This window comes from Cebidichthys violaceus, unplaced genomic scaffold (assembly GCF_023349555.1).
Source record: "Cebidichthys violaceus isolate CVI_PGR_0920_01 unplaced genomic scaffold, fCebVio1.0.p SCAF_3, whole genome shotgun sequence".
Lineage (NCBI taxonomy): Eukaryota > Metazoa > Chordata > Actinopteri > Perciformes > Stichaeidae > Cebidichthys > Cebidichthys violaceus.
The window spans coordinates 3,084,289-3,104,813 of record NW_027176483.1 but is presented as its reverse complement, the minus strand read 5'-3'; the positions used below and the strand labels follow the sequence as shown (position 1 = coordinate 3,104,813).

The window sequence follows — 20,525 nt, the reverse complement described above, 5'->3', positions numbered from 1 at the left end:
CCAGCTGATATGCTTATGAACCTCAGCAGTTAACTAAGCGTACAGTCCTTGTTTACTTCTATGAAATGTTAAAAATGTCCTTTTACAACTGTCAAACGTAAAGATATTCAGATATATTGTGTAAGAATGTTAGACAAACAATCTAGTTTGACAATGTCTTGTGGGGAAACTTTTAATACGTTCTTTAAGGAAATGAATCATTACTTGCAGCCCAACAAGGAAGTAAGGCTACATACTTGTTCTACAGAGTCCCTGCTGCACGACTCCCAACGATCACATATTCAAATAATCTTTAGTAACTGACTTTTGTCACGCTGTGACGCGGTAATTTGAGCGAAGCCCGGATACATTTCCAGTGTTTGGCCGCCGTGACCCCCGTCTTTTCTAGACAGCAGGCTCTTCCGTTACCAAGAGGACGCTAAGCATAGCCTACACTTAAACTCAGCTCGGCCCAGAAATAGACCCGTGGAACCCCGGGGGCCGCAGCAAAGACCTCCGGTTATCTATATATCGCAGCCTCTTAAGGAGCCGGGCGCATTTCTGCCAGACGCATCTGCAGCGATGCAGAGAGCCGCCGCCGCCGCACACACACACACACACACACACACGCAACCACATGTGGACACATTCATGACAAGGAATGGATTCCCTCCTCTCCTCCTCTCCCCCCGTCACAGAGTGGGCTGCTTAGGAAACGAGCTGGTTATTGCAAGAATACATTGGATGTAATTGTAGAGTAGCTTCCGTGAACGCCACACCCATGCAAATATGTTGTCCTCTGCACTGCTGCCTTTTTGTCTTCCTCACGCTCAACTTTTTTGTTGTTGTTGGTCTTCCTCCAGTCTTCACTCGGTGTTCAGATCTGTCCAGTTAAGGGGCTCGGCTGAAAACGACCGAAGGTTCTAAAAGTGGATCCGGTGTCACAAATAGGATGTGGATGTAACTTTAACTTCCGTCATCAAACTGCCAGCGGGGGGGGGGGGGGGGGGGGGGGCGTCACAAATAGCTCTGTTAGCATAGTGAGCTGCCACCTTGTTATTTATGCGAGGAGGCTGCAGCTAACGGGGAGCGAGCTGCTCTTCATGAGCGGTACATGTGATGGTAGAGGTGGTGTCGGGCCTGAGTTTAGAGGGTGCATCCTTCAGCCAGTTTGCTAGAAATTGGCCTAATGGAGGTTGTGTTAAGAGATCTCTGTGCAGAACAATGCAACAGCTTCTTCACACGCCGCTCACACCTTTTTTTTTTATGCACAGCGAGGTTGCGAAGACAGCTTCCTGCCTCGCAACCGACAACGCAGGCGTAGATTGAACCGTGCTGCAGAGCGGCGTTTATGCAAACGACCCGCCTCACCACCCGCCCGCTTGACGGCATGTAACGGCTGTCCAGCATCTGCATATTCATGCAGGTGTGCCTGATTTTGAACTCGAGCTGCAGGTGCGAGCGCTCTGGCGTCTTTTTATTCAACGTTTCGGTGTCGATTTGGCCACCGACCGGCAAATAACGGAGAGGAAATTAAATAAAAAAAATTTAAAAAATGGTTCGTCTGACGGAGATGCAAGCGGTGAACCGCCTTCCACTCGACCTCCGCTGACGTGTTTACATAGCCTGTTATCTGCTCTCTGGCTGCCTTGAAAGCTGCAGATGGCGGCCGGCTGACGTGTCCTTCTCTCTCTCTCTCTCACACACACACACACACACACACACACACACACACACACACACACACACTCACACTCACACTCAGGGCTTTTGTTTTTGTGTCCTGGCCTGTGGTTGACACAGAGAGGGGACTCCTGTGTCAACACCACATGGTTGAATGACACCGCAGTCCACAACTGACTCTGCAAAGTCCACACATGCAGCCCAAAATGCACCATCACTTTTCTCTTCTCTTTTTTTTTTGTGCGTTTTAAGGTTAATGGGTGCAAGTGAACGTCCCACAAAATCCCACAAATTAGTATTTTAGAGTGTAGCAAAAGAAAGAAAAACGCCGACAGAACATTGTGAAAATGAACGACAGTGTGCAGATGTTTAACCAGAGTTCCTCCTCGTCTTGAGGCCCCAAACATCTTCGCTCTCCTCCTCCACGTCTGCCTCACGTTGCTACCGGAGACCATTTTTAAAATGTCACCGTTGCAGCAGCAAAGAAGCCCGGCTGTAGTAGTTGTGGACTTTGTACAGAGGTCGGTCCAGAGCGACTTCATGTAAATAAGTTGCTGTAAATGTGATCATGTAAATATCTTTATGCAAAAAATCAAGACAGCCAGAGGAAATGGGTCTTGTAATGAGTACCGCATGTTGTGGCTATTTTAATTCTGCAGCATCAGCATCACTGTTAAGCAGCAAGTATGAATCATGTGTTTTTAAAGAGGTGTTGACTAGTTCAATAGCTGACAGTGATAGCTGTTACTTCTAGGCTCCTCTGCTGGCTAGCTATATGTATGTGTGTGTGTGTGTGTGTGTGTGTGTGTGTGTGTGTGTGTGTGTGTGTGTGTGTGTGTGTGTGTGTGTGTGTGTGTGTGTGTGTGTGTGTGTGTGTGTGTGTGTTCACTCCTGAAAAGGATGCATCCTTCATAGCACACTGATGTCCACAAATAAAGAGCATCAACCGGGCTGGAAAAAGAGGCTTTAACACCATCGACGCTGCACCGTCTGTGTTCACTGTTCAGTAACGTGACGACTGAAAGTGAGAAGTCTTTCCTGAGGTGTGGTTTGCACTGAACTCTGGGACATTTTGCGCTTCAGTCAGATTTTTGCTGTGGCGGGCGTGAACAGGCGGAGAGAAACGGCACCGAGGGGATTTTGGGTCCCTTCCAAGCGAACCGCAGAGCAACGCTATGATGTCACTGTGTGAAGTTGCAAGAGACGCGTCGGTGCAACTTTAATTTAAAACTCCAGTTTTCCTTCTCCATGTGGACGGCTACAGATGATCCCTCGCTGACGCCTCCTTGTTTCCTAACCTTCCTTTCCTCTGCCCCCCCCCCCCCTTTGGTTAATGCTGGGCTGGTCTGCTCCCTGACCTCTGACTCGCAGGAAGCAGTAAAGCCGTTATCGGCGTGCCACGGGGGACTTGACTTGGCCTCGTTTTCACATTTTCCAAAAAAAGGCTCCCGAGCTCCAGGATCAGTTGGATATCTGCACACGTCCAGCGCTTCATTAGAGGGAAGAAGAACCAGCGCTGTGCAGATCATCAAACGCAGGCCTGGGCGTGCGTCCTGTTTATGCAAGCGCTGGCCTCGTGTGCAAATATGTGATGAATTTGTTCTCTGTAGTTACTGTTGCTCTGTAACACGCCTAGAAACGAGTCCATGGAGATGGGGGAAAAAAAACATAATTAATTTGAGTCGGTTACATTTTAGAGTCCAGTTTTGCACCGATATTCTCCTACAACTATCTTTATTTTTGTTTTTACTAAACCTAACCAAGTAGTTTTGTTTGTTCTGTTTCAAAGGAGTCAGGGTTGTGATTGAGGTTTTTCTATGTCGTACAAATACTTTCACAACTCATTTTGGGCTAGAAATCGTTAAATTTGTCAGCTTCCATAATTAAATGCTTTATTTCTAGCACAGAAATGTTTTCTGTTCTATTTAATGACTTTATTTAGCGCAGCACAGACCGTCTTTGCACTTGACCCAAGGCTCTTTTTACTCCTCTTTAAGGCTGATAAATATTTAACATCCTCTAAATGTTACATTTATTATTTTAACCCAGACTGACTTGGCCAGTTTTGTGCAATTAACAGAGTGTTCAACGAGCCCGGCTAAGTGGTTACACTAGAAAAGAGGTGAAATGATCCCTCTGGGTAAAGAATGATTATATGATGAACCCTCTTTGGTGCTCGTGCTTCAAGTCACGAGGACAGAGAGGCTCAGGGAAGGAGACGAGGACGGAGAGGCTCAGGGAAGGAGACGAGGACGGAGAGGCTCAGGGTAGGAAACAAGGACGGAGAGGCTCAGAGAAGGAGACGAGAACGGAGAGGCTCAGGGAAGGAAACGAGGACGGAGAGGCTCAGGGAAGGAAACGAGGACGGAGAGGCTCAGAGAAGGAGGCGAGGACGGAGAGGCTCAGGGAAGGAGGCGAGGACTGAGAGGCTTGAGGAAGCAGACGAGGGCTGAGAGGCGAGGGGAAGGAGACGAGGACGGAGAGGAGACGTTGGGTCGACCTCACGTCTCTGACAGGTGACAGGATGCTGAGCCTGTCCGTCTCTCTCCTAGGCCCCGCCTCCTCCTGGCATCTTTTAGTCGGCCGGCTTTATCCCCCGCCGGGATCGGATTATGACTTTAATTCTCCGCTCCCGTCCCCATATGTCACGCAGAGCGTCTCTGTGCCGCACAGACATCAAGACATATTGGTCCATTATAAGGAAATATTAAATCTCAGATATGAAGTTAAAGCTTTTATCGATGGCCGATGGGTTTTTTTGTGACTGCGGCACAGATTGCCTGTGCTCGTGGTTTCCTTTAGCGGCTCGTCTGCGCCCTGCTGTTCAGTTTACAGTCGACGGCGGCGCTCTGAGCTCCTTGTCTGGTGCTGTAGGTGGTCCGGTCTGGCCGAACCCGACCTCTCCTAGCCGGGTTTCTGACACTAAAAATGGAACCTTCTCTGTGGCTTCCACCAAAAAAGCCACAGAGAATCTGAGTATTTGAGGTTGTAGCCAAACGGCAGCATGGTGATCAAAGTGACAGCATATTATTATTATTATTATTATTATTATTATTATTATTATTATTATCCACCTTTTGCATGATGATGTGGCGCTTCTGCACAGTGAGGCGCCTCGCACGCTTTAAGTCCGTCACGGTTCTGTGAAGTCCACATGTGGCTGCAGCTCCCTCGGTGTCGAGTGCTCCTCTTTTTAAACCTTCTCATACGTACCAGCTGAGCTGTAATCCGCTCACTGCGGAGGAAGAACAGTCCATCAACAACACGGAGCAGCTGAACTATGACGGTAACCGCTGGAAGGGTCCGCCATACTTCTATGAATTATGAATGAGGAAGAAGTGTTTAAAGAAGCAGCTTCAGGTCTTATTCCTGGAAATAAGTCCTGCGAAATGATCTTTTATGAAGGTGCTTGATACATAAATCAGTGCAGTATAATGATCATTATTACCTACATGCTGGAATCAGGGCTTGCTTTTAAAGATAACTTTTTTTAAAGGTGAAGTATTTGGTGAACTTTTGCCTGAGGAAGGCCAACCTGTATAGTGAGCACCTGAGTTTACTAGTATTTCCTTACTTCAGTGGCCTTGAGGACGGCAGGCTTTTCCTCTAGGACAGCGGCACGGGAAGATTTAACGACAAATGTCAGCGAAGACAATCAAGTACATACTTCTGTAATTAAGAACTCACCTTTCCGGTTCTGAACTGTCGTAAACTGAAAAGGGAAAACCTCACCCTCCTGTCACACGACGTCTTGTTTTAAAAAACAAATTGACCTTAGCCGAGTGTGAGACAAAGAGACGCACTTCTTCTTCTTCTGCTCTTGTTCTGTCTCGCTACCCCCCCCCCCCCCCCCCCCCCCTCCTTGTGAAGGATAGTGAGACGTTGTGCTAGAAGCTGAGCGGGGCAGGTGATGATGTCACCGTGGCAGGTGGTGACATCATCCCCAGCAGCCGCTCTGCTGCTGGGAGTGGAGCTTCAGCTTCTGTGTGCGTGGCCTTTGATTTTTTTTTTTGATTTTTTTTGGGCTGAGTGTGAACAAAGGTTTCCTCCTTCCTCTTCATCTGAAGCAGCAGCAGCTTCTCTGCAGTACGGCTCTCTGCCTCCACAGGCACAACCTGAACATCTTTACACTGGATCCTGGTTTTGTGTTGATTTTAAAGAGGTTTTATTTGTCTTACACCAGACTACATCTCAGAAACCTCTCTCTCTCTCTCTCTCTCTCTCTCTCTCTCTCTCTCTCTCTCTCTCTCTCTCTCTCTCTCTGTGTGTCTCTCTGTCTCTCTTTCTCTGTCTCTCTCTCTCTGTCTGTGTCTCTCTGTCTGTCTGTCTCTCTCTCTGTGTCTCTGTCTCTCTCTCTCTCTGTGTCTCTGTCTCTCTCTCCTTCACTCCTCGCTCTGTCTCCTTCACTCCTCGCTCTCTCTCTCTCCTTCACTCCTCTCTCTCTCTCTCTCTCTCTCTCTCTCTCTCTCTCTCTCTCTCTCTCTCTCTCTCTCTTTCTCTCTCTGTGTGTGTCTGTCTCTGTCTCTCTCTCTGTGTCTCTGTCTCTCTGTCTGTCTCTCTCTCTGTGTCTCTGTCTCTCTCTCTCTCCTTCACTCCTCGCTCTGTCTCCTTCACTCTTTGCTCGCTCTCTCTCTCCTTCACTCTTGGCTTTCTCCTTCACTCCTCTCTCTCTCTCTCTCTCTCTCTCTCTCTCTCTCTCTCTCTCTCTCTCTCTCTCTCTCTCTCTCCCCTTCACTCCTTGCTCTCCCTCTCCTTCACTCCTCCCCCTCCCTGCCTCCCTCTCAGAGTGATGTGTGGTGCTCTTAATGATTTATTGGTGCAGTGAGGAAGCTGTTTGACAGCGGGGTGTTGTGACAGGTTTGGACGTGCTGCGTTGTTCACAGCTGAACGGCAGCAGCTGAGAGACGAAGCATCTGTACCTCCTGAGTTTTAAATGATGTCGGTAGACGGACTGGAACCCAAACGGAGCCTCGGATGTCATCGGAAATACATTGTAACTAATATTGATGTTTGCATTGATGAGAACCAAAATCCTGATGGTTCAACGAGAAGTCTCTGTTTACATGCACATGAAGAGAGAGTCAATCAGATCCCCATGTGTGAAAGCACTGTGTCAGAGAAACAGGATTACACACTCCATTAGTGAGCTAAACTGTCTGAAACAAAGACCCCCCCCCCCCCCCTTTGTGGTTACTGGAAAGGATTAGATCCCTAAAACACTCTTACAATCCACAGACACACGTAATTGGCTGAGCACGGCGAATTAGTCACGAAAGCTAATTGATTTTCTGACGTCTTCACGTTTACAGAGGCGGAGTAAAGAGCACGTTTGTTTTCTGAGTCACAGGAAGGTCTGAGTGACATTTAGCAGAGAGGAAACAGAGTAAGGAGCCACAGAATTGAAAATATGGAATTTGCTGCTTAAGTGCAGCGCCACGATATTTCATTTAAATGGCATTCAGAGAACAAAGGTCAGTTTGCGTTACCTCTCTCCTCCCTCGCCTCCGTCCGGCCGTGTAATCCCGTTGCCGTGGCGTCGGTGTCGGCGCCGGGATCCAGTGTCCCACAGACGGACGCACAATGGCCGCTCTGTGCTCCCCTCACAGCATTGTGTGCCCCCCCCCCCTTGAACTCAGAGGCACAATGAGGCCCTTATCCACACAGGACCGAGCCGGGCCCACCGTCAGGTGCTTTCTCCTCCAGTGAGCTGAGCCCACGAGGAGAGTTTGTTCAAATTGTCTGCTTTTTTTTATCCGTGTCGCTCAGGATGAAAAATTATGCCAATGGAAAGTCAATTCTGATCTTTTTTTCTTGGTGGTCTAACAAAGTAAATGCATCCTTCAACCTGACTTCCTTTTTAATGTAGTGCCGTCACAGAATATTCACGTCCCTGCACACAAAACCAACAGATTGCATTTGGTGACAAATATGGTTTTACTAATGAAAATATATATTATTATACGACACGTTTGGCAAAATCACTTTCAGGGCTGGTGCGATACTTCAATACGATACTTAATTGTCTTTCAGTGGACTCGTATAATGATACCGTGATACACATGTATGTTGTATACTCACTCACTCAACATTTTTAAATTATTTTACAATAAAAGTTCTGAATTAAATGAGAAAATACTTGTTTTCAGTATTTAATTCACACAATAATATACAAAACCTTTTATTATAGACTTTATTTATGGAATAATAATATAATATATGATATAATAATAATGATATATATATCTATTTTTGCTTTTTACTCACAAATTCTTGAAAGGTAATTTCATTAATAATATGACATGATACCATTATTGTTGAGATATCTATAGAAAATTAGGGGAGAGAGAGAGAGAGAGAGAGAGAGAGAGAGAGAGAGAGAGAGAGAGAGAGAGAGAGAGAGAGAGAGAGAGAGAGAGAGAGAGAGAGAGAGAGAGAGAGAGAGAGAGAGAGAGAGAGAGAGAGAGAGAGACTTTCTTTCACTAAAGAATTAAATGCTCACTTTCTCTGCGACACACACTGTCTCTCTCTCACACACACAGTTAATCCCTGCCAGAGTTCAGTCACTCAGCATTTCAGCTTTGACAGACAGACAGACAGACAGACAGACAGACAGACTCAGTGCTTTAGTACATATTAACCCAGCTGGCAGGTTTTCCAGGACAAAGTATTGGGTCAGATTAGGATGTTGACCCCCGCCGTCATCTTGGACAAAAACCACACATCTGGAGCAGATGAAAATGTTTCCGATTACGTAAACGAGTTCAGCATGTTCCTGTGATTGAGGACGGAGAAAAAGAACATTGATTTTGAAATACCAGTTTAAGTATTTACATCTCAACAAGGGGGGGGGGGGGGTTAATTACCATGTGTGAACCAGCGCTGTCTCCGGTTTAAAGCCTCATGAAGTGAAGTGAAGTGTTAACGTATTCAGCTGCATGTTGTGAAAGATTGTTATTCACAGGTTTGATCCCCACAGCCACCTTCCACCTCCTCATCTCTCCTGACTTCACTTTTTTATTCCTGCAGGATTCGTCCTCAGCTGGCCCGGGAGAAGATCGAGGGATGTCACATCTGTACGTACGTGATGCCCGGGGAGCCTCAGGTGATCCTGGGGAAAGACAAGTCCTTCACCTACGACTACATGTTCGACATGGACTCCCAGCAGGACGCCATCTACTCCAGCTGCACGGAGAAGCTGATCGAGGGCTGCTTCGAGGGCTACAACGCCACCGTCTTTGCATACGGACAGGCGAGTCTCTGTCCTCGCCGCCGCAGCAGCTGCAGGGCTGGTGGCGCTTTATGAGCGTGTGTGTGTGTGGGTGTGGGTGTGGGTGTGGGGGTGGGTGGGTGGGTGGGTGGGTGGGTGGAGAGTTGGTGTTTGGGTAGAAGGAAACCTAAGTTAACCCTCGATGCTTAGACTTTAGCTAATTTAAAGAAAACTCCAGCAAGGAAAGGAGAGAGAGGCCTGAGGGTGAATAAACACACAGTAAGAGTACACAAAGTAGCAGATGTACAATAGAGAAGTGAGTTCCCAACCAGTGTACTTGTACACCAGGGGGGTACCTCTGCAGTGGCCAGAGGGTCAGTGGAGACTTTGTGTGGTAGCTCTGATAATCTGAGAAAAGAGGAATTAGATAAATAATATTAAAATAGAACCAGAAATGGGGTTAGATGTCGGTGTGAGGCCGATCTTCTGGAAGTAATCTTCAGCACTAAGTTTAATGTGTTGGTGACAATAATTTATTTGTTTATTGGAATATTTAAATCCTTTTTCAAGCAGAAATGCCCCACATTATCAAGTTCCTGCTCGTCACCTTTTATCTATTTTATTATCTATATTAATAGATCAAACAATTCATTTAGAAATACGATAAGATGCAGATTAATGGATACTGAAAATAGTCATTTTCTTCAGTTTTCTCTTCTCCACATGGAAATAACAACATATGCAAGTTAGAGCCTCAAAGCACCTCACCCAACCATCCTCCCCCCTCTTACCTCACACACACACACACACACACACACACACACACACTCTCTTTTAGAGAGCCATGCATCTTTAATGCGTGTCCACATTAACCCATATCTCCCCAGTAACTGCTTGTGTTCACCGCTGGCCTACTTCTGAGGCGCACCGTGTTCTCCGTCTGTGCTGGATCAGGACCCGTTGTGACCCTCTGTGGCTTTAGAGGGACTCATCTAGATTTAGAGCGACCCACTCGGGCCGCGTCGCAAGAACTCGGGTCCCCGGTTTGGGATTCGGATATAAACGGACGGCAAACGAGAGTAGAAAGCTAAAATATCTGTCTTCTCCTGCCCTTCCAGACGGGTTCGGGGAAGACGTACACCATGGGGACGGGCTTTGACGTCAACTTCGTGGAAGAGGATCTGGGTATCATCCCGCGCGCCGTCCACCACCTCTACAGGGGCATCGAGCAGCGCCGACAGGCCGCCCAGGAGCAGGGACGCCCCGCCCCCGAGTTCAAGATCAACGCCCAGTTCCTCGAGGTACACGACCGCAAATATAAATATCTATAAATAAAACCAACGACAGATGTAATCGGTCTCTCACCAGCAGCTTCACAGAGATGTCGGGGGGGGGGGTCAGGCTCCCATTGTTGACGCCGCTCGGCTAACCGGGTTTGACACCGGCGCTCCGTCGTTCACTGACGAGTGAACTGCAGCAGCTGTCATCGGGGGGGGGGTCAGGAGGTGGGGGGAGGGGGGGTCTCAGTCTGAACAGTGAGTTAATAGTAATGATGTGAGTAGACAGTTGTGTTGCTCCATCAGACTGTGACCGTGTTCAGGTTCCTGAAGAACACCTGGAGGAGTCTGCCAGATGTTCCTATTCTTTAAACTTTACACCTTTTTACTCGGCAGGTGTTTAGATCTCTCCAGATGTTTCCTGTCAAAGCTGCATCCAAATACACCTAAATGAAACCCAGACTGTTAGAGCTACAGGCTGGTGATCTTAAACTAGGAAGAGTACTCTATCACACAGTACCTCTAACATCCAGCATCACTTTCATTTATACTCACTCAATGGCTGGATACGCATTTTAAAAACACGTTAGTCAACAGGGGGTGTTTTGAATGTGAATTTAAAGGTGTGTGTGTGTGTGTGTGTGTGTGTGTGTGTGTGTGTGTGTGTGTGTGTGTGTGTGTGTGTGTGTGTGTGTGTGTGTGTGTGTCCTTGTAGCTTTACAATGAGGAGGTTCTGGACCTGTTTGACTCCACACGAGACATGAAGCAGAAATCTCACATCAAGATCCACGAGGACGCCACCGGGGGAATCTACACAGTGGGAGTGACCACGAGGACCGTGTCCTCCGAGGCCGAGGTAAGTGTGTTATATAGAGACACACACACACACACACACACACACACACACACACACACACATCTGGCTCATTGTAACAGCCCTGTTGTTAAAGACTAAAACAAGGGTTTATTAATGCAGCTCCGCCTTTGCAAATACACTCATTTAATATTCAATCCTTCACTGGTGTTTACTTGTATAACTGCCGGAGAGTGTTTGTTGTTGTTTGTTTGAGTTCATATGTAACGCTCTTCTGTCAGATGATGCAGTGCCTGAAGCTCGGGGCTCTGTCTCGCACCACAGCCAGCACTCAGATGAACGTCCAGAGCTCTCGATCCCACGCCATCTTCACCATCCACCTGTGCCAAGTTCGCGTCTGCGCCTCCGACAATGTCCGTACGACCTCCGGCAGCATTCGAAAAACATTTCGACGTGGGACTCGATGCTGCCGTATTTAACCGTTTGTTTGTTTGTTCGTTTGTTGTCACTCAGCAAGAAGGCGAGAGCGACAACAGAGTGTCCAACGGAAACTCCGAGATGGACGAGTACGAGACGCTCACGGCCAAGTTCCACTTCGTGGATCTCGCCGGATCCGAGAGGCTGAAGAGAACCGGAGCGACGGGCGATCGAGCCAAAGAGGGCATCTCCATCAACTGTGGACTGGTGAGCCGCTTGTCCCTCTGGCAGGATTTGTAAAGTCACTCGGTGACGCAGAGAAGCCGCTGAGATACTGGAGTGTGACCGCCATCTAGTGGCCGAATCGCGTACATGTCCACCAGAAGAAATACTGGACAAGCATGTTGTCATTAAAGCTACAAGTGGCATGATTCACTACATAAAACATTAAAGGCAGGAAAGACTGTACAGCGTTACAAATGGATCAGCTGGATCTTTGTCTCGTTGACGTCGTACAGCTGTTAAACTGCTGCGTCCCGTTGAATCGCGTGTCTCCTCTGTGTTGCTGCAGCTCGCTCTGGGGAATGTAATCAGTGCTCTGGGTGACCGCAGCAAGCGCTCCTCTCATGTGCCTTACAGAGACTCCAAACTCACCCGACTCCTGCAGGACTCGTTGGGAGGAAACAGGTGGGTGGTCGGTCAGCCGACGTCACCTTTTTAAACCCTCAAGTAGCACGAACTCCGCAGCTTGTCGTAGTTTCATTCTTTCATCCAGCATCACAACATTGTGTCACTGCTAAAGAACGATCTGGCTCCACACATTATCGTATAAATATTGCTGATGCTTCCAAACCTTTCTGACTATTCGTGTTCTCTCAGCCAAACGGTGATGATCGCCTGCATCAGCCCGTCCGACCGGGACTTCATGGAGACGCTGAACACGCTGAAGTACGCCAACCGAGCCCGGAACATCAAGAACAAGGTGATGGTGAACCAGGACAAGGCCAGCCAGCAGATCAGCGTCCTGAGGACGGAGATCGCCCGCCTGCAGATCGAGCTGATGGAGTACAAGACGGTAAGAAAGAGGAGTTTTAAGAAAATGCGACCAGAGGGGGAATGATAATAATGATAATAATAATAAGGAGCTGAACCTCCGCTTGGCCTCCTGCAGGGTAAACGGCTGTCGGGGGAGGACGGCGTGGAGAGCTTCAGCGACATGTTCCACGAGAACTCCATGCTGCAGACGGAGAACAGCAACCTGAGGGTGAGGGTGAAGGCCATGCAGGAGACCATCGACGCTCAGAGGGCGCGGCTCACCCAGCTGCTCAGCGACCAGGCCAACCAGGTCCTCGCCAGGGCGGGTGGGTCCTTCTTTTGTTCTCTTCTTTTCTCCTCGTCTCCTCTGGCTTCATGCTGCTCACCTATGAGGCCGTAGTGAACACCTTTTAGGTAGGAAGGAGGCCGTTTTGACTCGTCCTCTGTCTGGGTTCTCTTCCAGGCGAAGGTGCATCTGAAGAGATCGGAAACATGATTCAGGGTTACATCAAGGAGATTGAAGACCTCAGGTAAACAACTCTGACTGTGGATTCTGTTGGTTCTATATACTTCATACATGGGGTATAATACGAATACTTCATAACAATCCATTCTGTGTGTGTGTGTGTGTGTGTGTGTGTGTGTGTGTGTGTGTGTGTGTGTGTGTGTGTGTGTGTGTGTGTGTGTGTGTGTGTGTGTGTGCGCGCGCATTGTTTTCCGTCATCAGAGCCAAACTCCTGGAGAGTGAAGCCGTGAACGAGAACCTGAGGAAGAATCTGTCTCGAGCCTCCAACCGCCAGTCGCTGTACGGAGCGCCGTCGCTGCTGGCCCCCGAGAAGGAGACGTCCGACATCATCGAGCTCGCCAAGAAGGACCTGGAGAAACTGAAGAAGCGAGAGAAGAAGAAGAAGAAGAGGTGACGACAGTGGTTGGATGCGCTGTTGCTCCTGGTTGATCAGAGTCGTGTTGTCGGGGGGGGGGGGGGGGAATACGAGCTTCCTCTGATCCTTCTTTCCTCCGTTCTCTCTTCCTTCGTTCATCTCTCGCTTCCTTCTCTCCTTTTTCACCCCCCCCCCCCCCCCCCGAAGACTCCAGCACCTGTTGGAGGAGCGAGAGAGGGAGGAAAGGGAGGAGGAGGTGGAAGAGGTTGATGACGCCAGGTTTGTCAGAGCTTCCACCCTCTGCTTCCCCCCTGACTCAGCGTTTTTTATTTTACTTTTTAATTATTTTGCACGGGGTGTTTCCCCACCCGGAGTGAGACTCGCTACCATCAGCCCCACTTCCCTTTCAATATTATTATTATTATTATTATTATTATTATTATTTCTTGACTATATAATGAGCTCTTTGAACCCTTCAGCTCATTCTTTTGTCCCGTCACGTTGCATCCCTGCTTCCTTTTTCATCTTTTTTTTTATGTTTTTAAGACGACCTATAACTAGGGAGTGTCCGTTTTCAAGATGTTCAACACAAGATCAAGACTCAGAGCTGCTTAGTTCATCAGAACATCAGCTGTGAGGGTCCGAGGGACTAGCTTTGTAAATTGCCATAAGTTCAGAGAAATGCATCAGCCACAGATTGATGTTTTGTTTCATAAGTAGTGACACGTGCAGTTATTTTACCTCAGAGACGCACGGTTCCAATGCTTTCATTTTTCAATATCTTTCCATTGAAAGACTGTTGATGAGCCTTAAAAACCCTCTCATCGCTTTCCTGCGTTTGTGTTTCTCGTCTTTTCATTCTGGTCAGCTTCTCCAGATGATTTTTGTGCAAAACTAAACCGATCTGCTTCATGGACTCGATTGCTTTATTTATTTATTTTGCTTTTGTCTTTTCCACAAACAAGCTCATGAAAACAGAAGCGTCGTGTCTGTTGGTAGTCTCGGTAAATGCTTTATTGCCACACGGTGATGAAGTCAATAAAAGAGTTTGTTTGTCAAAAAGACAGTTATGTAAATAACAAAACGTCTGCCCTGCCGACTAAAAGAACTCAATGACACGAGGTCTTTATTAAGTGCAGATGTTCGGTTATAGAAGTACCTGTGAGCCTGTGGAGGATGACCGATGTCTCCGACTCTTTCAGCGCCAACAAGGAGGAAGTTCCCGACAACGAGCAGGAGAAGGGCACAGAGAAGGAGGCTACGGAGCGAGTCCTCGAGGAAGCAGAAATTGTATGTCGTTTTTTTTTTCCATCTTCACGCTGAGAATACGTTGAAGAGTTCCTTTCTGATATATTAAAAAACGACAGCGTGTCGTCCTGCAGGAGGTCCAGGAAGGCAGCGACCACGAGGAAGGAGAGGAGGAAGAGGACGAGGAGGAAGAGGAGATGGACGTGGAGGAGAGCTCGGACGATTCGGACTCGGAGACGGATGAAAAAGGTATGAGGGGGGGGGGGGAGTGTCTGGCCTCCTCTGACTGTCCACTAGGGGGAGCTGCTCCATCACTGACGGACCAGTGTCTCTGTTTGAGAAACACTCGCGATGGTCTTCAAATGAAGCTCCGAAAGTCTGTCGTCATACTTTTAAATGTCATAAATGTATTCATGGTGCTGTTAGATTGCTGCTACAGCGCCTCCCTTTGTGTGTAGCCTGAACTTTATCTGCAACTGTGTCGAAACATCAGGTTTAAACGAGATGGAATAGATATGCAAAAGCCTCTTTTTTTTTTTAACGCCAGTCACTAGATACTGTGGCTCCATTCCCCCCCCCCCCCCCCCCCCCCCAACAGAGAACTTCCAGGCCGATCTGGCCAACATCACCTGCGAGATCGCCATCAAGCAGAAGCTGATCGACGAGCTGGAGAACAGCCAGCGGCGTCTGCACACGCTCAAGCAGCAGTACGAACAGAAGCTGATGATGCTGCAGTGCAAGATCCGGGACACCCAGCTGGAGAGGGACCGGGTCCTTCAGAACATGAGTAAGACGCCGCGTCTCCCACACCCACCAACAGCGTGGGATCGGCTTTTAATTCATGCCGCTGCCTTTTTTTTTTGATGAGTTTATTTCAGACTTGAAGCGAAAGTCGATTTAAAGTTCTCGCTCGTCCTGCTTCCGTTAGGTAGAATTTCTATCTCAGCCCTTGTTTGATCTCAGTTTTTATCTTTTGCTAATATTAAAAATAAAAAAAAATAAAAAAAAGAACGCTGATGTACTTCAGAGAATCCTTGAAAGCGAAAGCTCTCCGCCAGCAGCCGGACGATGACAGTTACATTTAGATTTATCAGCACTAATGGATCAAAGCATTGTTGCATGTAGGTTTTGAAAGCATGGAGGGCTTTTCAGCTCATCTTATTAAAAAGAAGAAAAAAAAAAGCGAGCCTCTGTGACAACTGAAGATCAAGGTTTCAAACCGTTACTGAAAATATGTTTTGCATACGCGACGGAAGAAATAAAATAACAGTTTCTGTCAACGTCCGTCTAAGGAAGCATCGGTTCTCCGCGCTTTTCAGACACGGTGGAAACCGGCACGGACGACAAGTCGCGCAAGATCAAGGCCGAATACGAGAAGAAGCTCAGCGTCATGAACAAGGAGCTCCAGAAGCTCCAGTCGGCGCAGAAGGAGCACGCCCGCCTGCTGAAGAACCAATCGCAGTACGAGAAGCAGCTGAGGAAGCTGCAGATGGACGTGGGGGAGATGAAGAAGACCAAGGTGCCACTGGTTGGAGTGTGTGTGTGTGTGTGTGTGTGTGTGTGTGTGTGTGTGTGTGTGTGTGTGTGTGTGTGTGTGTGTGTGTGTGTGTGTGTGTGTGTGTGTGTGTGTGTGTGTGTGTGTGTGTTTGGAAGGATTTTGGAGGATTCAAGTAATTTGCGATTTGTTCCAGGTCCGCCTCATGAAGCAGATGAAGGAGCAGCAGGAGAAGAACAGGATGAACGAGTCTCGCAGAAACCGAGAGATAGCGTCGCTGAAGAAAGACCAGCGCAAGCAAGAGGTCAGCGACCTTGCGTCTCAATCTGAGCCACGAGTTTCATTTTCCATCATCTTAACCGCGGCTGTCGCTCTGCTTGTGTTACAGCACCAGCTCAAGTTACTGGAGGCTCAGAAACGGCAGCAGGAGCTCATTCTGAGGAGGAAGACCGAGGAGGTGAGCGCCGAAGCAACTGGACTTTTTTTTTTTACATAACCTATGCAGGCGTGCTTCTTCTTGGTGTTCACTCACGTTTCTGTGTGTCAGGTGACGGCTCTGAGGAGGCAGGCCAGGCCCACCTCCGGTAAGGTCGTCAGGAAAGAGCCGGCGCAGGACTCCACCTACAGACCTCCATCTGGACGCTTGTACTCCTCCGGCAACGCTGCTCCCAATGGCACTCGGTGAGACTCTCTGTGTGTGTGTGTGTGTGTGTGTGTGTGTGTGTGTGTGTGTGTGTGTGTGTGTGTGTGTGTGTGTGTGTCCAGTTTCCAGAGAGGCAAGTGAGGAAGGCTACTAAATATAGATGCTTTTTTTTCGTAAAACCAAGATAGGCTCGGTTTTATCCTGGCAGCAGTAAATAACCGCGCATTTGGAAGTGAGGCACTTAACACCTGCACCATCATAAGTCATCCTAGAATGTCAAATCCTCTTTGCACATGACTGTTCAGCCATTTATTATGTTGGATTTGAATACATAAAATCTGCACCTGGAACATGTTTATGAGCTGATTTACATCATCGATGTGTTGAATCCATTATCGACCGATGCTGTGTGTGTGTGTGTGTGTGTGTGTGTGTGTGTGTGTGTGTGTGTGTGTGTGTGTGCGTGTGCGTGTGCGCAGGTCTTCCTACAGGCGCACTGTAGGTATTTACTCCACCAGAATCGCGCGTAATAAATGGCAGTCTCTGGAGCGCCGCATCACGGACGTCATCATGCAGAGGATGACCATCTCCAACATGGAGGCCGACATGAACCGCCTCCTCAAGGTAAAGCTACGGGCCGTACGCCGGTTGCACTGTGAGAGCTCTTTGATTTATCAAATACAGAACCGGAGTGTTGTCAAATTCAAACCCGAGATCGGCGGGAAAAGGCGAGCCTAAAACCTTTAGGCCAGGTTTGTATCCTAATCAACTGCATGAACCAAAGACCTTCTCTTGTTCCTGTTCGCTGCATTTAAATGACTCCATGGACTGAAATCTGTTCCATTTCTCTGAGGTCAATGTGTGTGTGTGTGTGTGTGTGTGTGTGTGTGTGTGTGTGTGTGTGTGTGTGTGTGTGTGTGTGTGTGTGTGTGTGTGTGTGTGTGTGTGTGTGTGTTTTTGTGTTCCCAGCAACGAGAGGAGCTGACCAAGCGTAAAGAGAAGGTCATCAGGAAGCGGGACCGTCTGTTCAGGGAGGGGCCCGAGGCAGAGAAGGCGGCGATCCCTCTCAACGAGGAAGTGGACGCTTTGACGGCCAACATCGACTACATCAACGACAGCATCGCCGACTGTCAGGCCAACATCATGCAGATGGAGGAGACCAAGGTGTGAGAGAGAGAGAGAGAGAGAGAGAGAGAGAGAGAGAGAGAGAGAGAGAGAGAGAGAGAGAGAGAGAATCTGCTGGCTGCTCGGACAGATGGAGAACGTGAATGAGCTTCTTCTAGATCTGATCTGAGATCTGTTTATTGTTCTGCAGGAGGAAGGCGACACGGTGGATATTTCTGCTGTGGTCAGCTCCTGTACGCTGACGGAAGCTCGCTTCCTGTTGGATCACTTCATGTCGATGGCCATCAACAAGGTACCGGCATGAATAAACATCATAATGATGTCGTTTATTACACATGGTCCCGGGTAGATTTTCAAATTTTGCTTAAATTCATGCCAAATAAAGTACATTTTAGATAATAGAGAAGACGTCGGAGCGGGCCTTTTGGTTGTGTGCAGTTTTGTTTTTTTTTAAAAGTCCGACGCCGTCTTCGTCCTGACCTCTTTCAGGGTCTCCAGGCGGCCCAGAAGGAGTCCCAGGTGAAGGTGATGGAGGGCCGGCTGAAGCAGACGGAGATCACCAGCGCCACGCAGAACCAGCTGCTCTTTCACATGCTGAAGGAGAAGGCCGAGTTCAACCCGGAGCTGGACGCGCTGCTGGGGAACGCGCTGCAAGGTGACGACGGCGGTTTTGTTTTACTCGGGGGTCCAGTTTGAAAACACAGACCAGACACCCCCCCCCCCCCCCCCCTCCCCTCCCCTCTCCCCCCTCTGGTTTAACCCAGACCCACCTCCTGGAAGCATCCTTAATATATCAAGTACAACAGGGATTCAGATTTCATTCTGTGTCTCTTCCACCAATCGATTCATTTGGCCTTTCAGGAGGTCGACTGGGTTGTTGTTCAGTTGCATGATGGGGATTATTGACACGCTCTTGCCTGTTGCCTTCTGCTGAATAGAAGCTGGTCTAGTTATTGTAACTCTGGTACATGATGCCACCGTTTAAAGTCTGCTACGAGGATCGTATTGCTATGAGACAGATTCCTAAAAGCGGTCACCTCCGATATTTTGTCCAGCCTCTGTTCAGCCGGATGCCGTGTTTACAGTAGCTGCACTTCATTTTCTTTTGTTTGTTTTCTCTTAGAATTTCGGGGGACAGTGTTTTTGATTTTGTGCATTGCCTTTTTTTCCTGTTCCCCCACGTTTTCCTTTTGTTTTTTTATGTTTTTGCAGAGCTAGGTAACATCCCGGCTGGTAAGTGAAACCATATTAGCCTCCTAATCTGTGTTATGAACGCATGGTTCCTCCCCCCCCCCCCCCCCCCCCTTTTTTTTTTTTGTTTTTTGCACTTTTTACAAACTAACGCAACGTAACAACGGAACAAGGTGCATGAAGGTGCAATGCAACCAAGGCTTCCCTCCATCTTGTCTGCTGACCTCTTCCTCCTCCCCTTCCCCTCGTCTGGATCCGCTCCTCCTCCTCCTCCTAGCTCACCATGTGCTGCAGCCTCCATGCTTTAGCGCCCCGCTAACCCGAGACCCTTCCACAGGGAGTGGATGTCGTAGGTCAGCCGGCCCCCGTCGGGAGCAACGGACTAATGATTCCTCTCACTCCTCCACCTTGTTGTCTTCGCCCCAACTCGCCCCCACACATCTCTCTTAATACACCCCCCCCCCCCCCCGGCCGCTCTCTGACCCCTCATTTCCATCCATCTGACCCCGATTCAGCTCCGTGACGACCAAGCGTCTGTTTATTGATAAACCAGCATGGCGCCGCGCTGACATCGCCCTCCTCATCCGCTCCCCTCGTTCATCCTCTGAGCGGCTTCTTTTTTTTATTTAAAGTGAAACAAAAATTGCCTCTCGCCCTTCGGCGAAAGAGAGCAAAGTGATGAATTATTAAGTTCGGAGGGAAAAAAGCGTTTTTTGCCGAGGACCGTTTTTAGAAAGTCATAAGCGGACATCTCGGTCTCAACCCCGGAGGGTTCCCTCCAAACTCTAATATTTATTCATTGATCTCGTTTGACAGAAAACGGAGACGATAGCAGCAGTGATGAGTCCGCTCAGAGTCCTTCTGCAGAGGGAAAGTAAGTTCATATCATCGATCGCATGACTTGATTATAATACGCTGTCTTACATTACATGTTTATGATAATGTTATGATATATGTGTTGTGTTCCTGTGAATGTTTATGTTACGTAATAGTACTTAAACTTTATGTTAATGTTCTGTTAAATCATTTTAAATATTTATTTTATTTGAACGCATTCATGTTACACTATTTTAGATTAGATGGAATTTTTTTTTTTTAATCAATTTAATTTAACAAATAGGAAAACAAAACAAGAATAACATAAAATGAACAGTAAACATATAAAGCTGTTTCTCAATAAACTAAATAAATATGAATATGACTGAAAAGGAGTAGGAAGAAGTGTCTATAACTTAAATAATCAACTTAATGTTTATTATAACGAGTATAACTTAACTATTTATTGTAATGTTTATCATATTTACACACACATAATCATCGTGCAGGTGCTATTTATGCAGTATGATGTGTTTATATAAGATATTTGTATTTTATGCTACAGTCTATGTTCTTAAGTATTGTTTCTACCCGTCTTTATTGACTCATATAAAGCTCTTGTGCTCCCTTCAGCTCCTTGACTTCAGATCTCATGAAACTCTGTGGAGAGACCAAAACCAGAAACAAGGTATTCCGATGCGTTCGCGCCTCCTT

General features: G+C 47.8%; 1 protein-coding gene across 11 annotated transcripts in view; it reads left to right on the top strand.

The window, feature by feature from the left end:
* kif21a (kinesin family member 21A) overlaps window positions 1-20,525 on the top strand; it is a 35,213-nt gene that overhangs the window by 4,999 nt on the left and 9,689 nt on the right. For 3 of the 11 annotated variants that reach the window (XM_068724145.1, XM_068724140.1, XM_068724139.1), the window contains exons 2-26: window positions 8,689-8,911; window positions 9,988-10,170; window positions 10,862-11,002; window positions 11,242-11,373; window positions 11,474-11,644; window positions 11,949-12,064; window positions 12,257-12,452; window positions 12,549-12,738; window positions 12,876-12,942; window positions 13,140-13,328; window positions 13,501-13,572; window positions 14,496-14,583; window positions 14,661-14,790; window positions 15,140-15,328; window positions 15,861-16,060; window positions 16,233-16,340; window positions 16,425-16,493; window positions 16,584-16,717; window positions 17,159-17,303; window positions 17,649-17,843; window positions 17,995-18,096; window positions 18,294-18,459; window positions 19,017-19,037; window positions 19,812-19,869; window positions 20,445-20,499. In XM_068724145.1, coding sequence (XP_068580246.1) covers window positions 8,689-8,911; window positions 9,988-10,170; window positions 10,862-11,002; window positions 11,242-11,373; window positions 11,474-11,644; window positions 11,949-12,064; window positions 12,257-12,452; window positions 12,549-12,738; window positions 12,876-12,942; window positions 13,140-13,328; window positions 13,501-13,572; window positions 14,496-14,583; window positions 14,661-14,790; window positions 15,140-15,328; window positions 15,861-16,060; window positions 16,233-16,340; window positions 16,425-16,493; window positions 16,584-16,717; window positions 17,159-17,303; window positions 17,649-17,843; window positions 17,995-18,096; window positions 18,294-18,459; window positions 19,017-19,037; window positions 19,812-19,869; window positions 20,445-20,499 — 3,340 coding nt within the window. The remainder of the gene's footprint in view (window positions 1-8,688; window positions 8,912-9,987; window positions 10,171-10,861; window positions 11,003-11,241; window positions 11,374-11,473; window positions 11,645-11,948; window positions 12,065-12,256; window positions 12,453-12,548; window positions 12,739-12,875; window positions 12,943-13,139; window positions 13,329-13,500; window positions 13,573-14,495; window positions 14,584-14,660; window positions 14,791-15,139; window positions 15,329-15,860; window positions 16,061-16,232; window positions 16,341-16,424; window positions 16,494-16,583; window positions 16,718-17,158; window positions 17,304-17,648; window positions 17,844-17,994; window positions 18,097-18,293; window positions 18,460-19,016; window positions 19,038-19,811; window positions 19,870-20,444; window positions 20,500-20,525) is intronic. The other 8 variants (XM_068724141.1, XM_068724146.1, XM_068724150.1 and 5 more) reach the window with 6 other exon arrangements.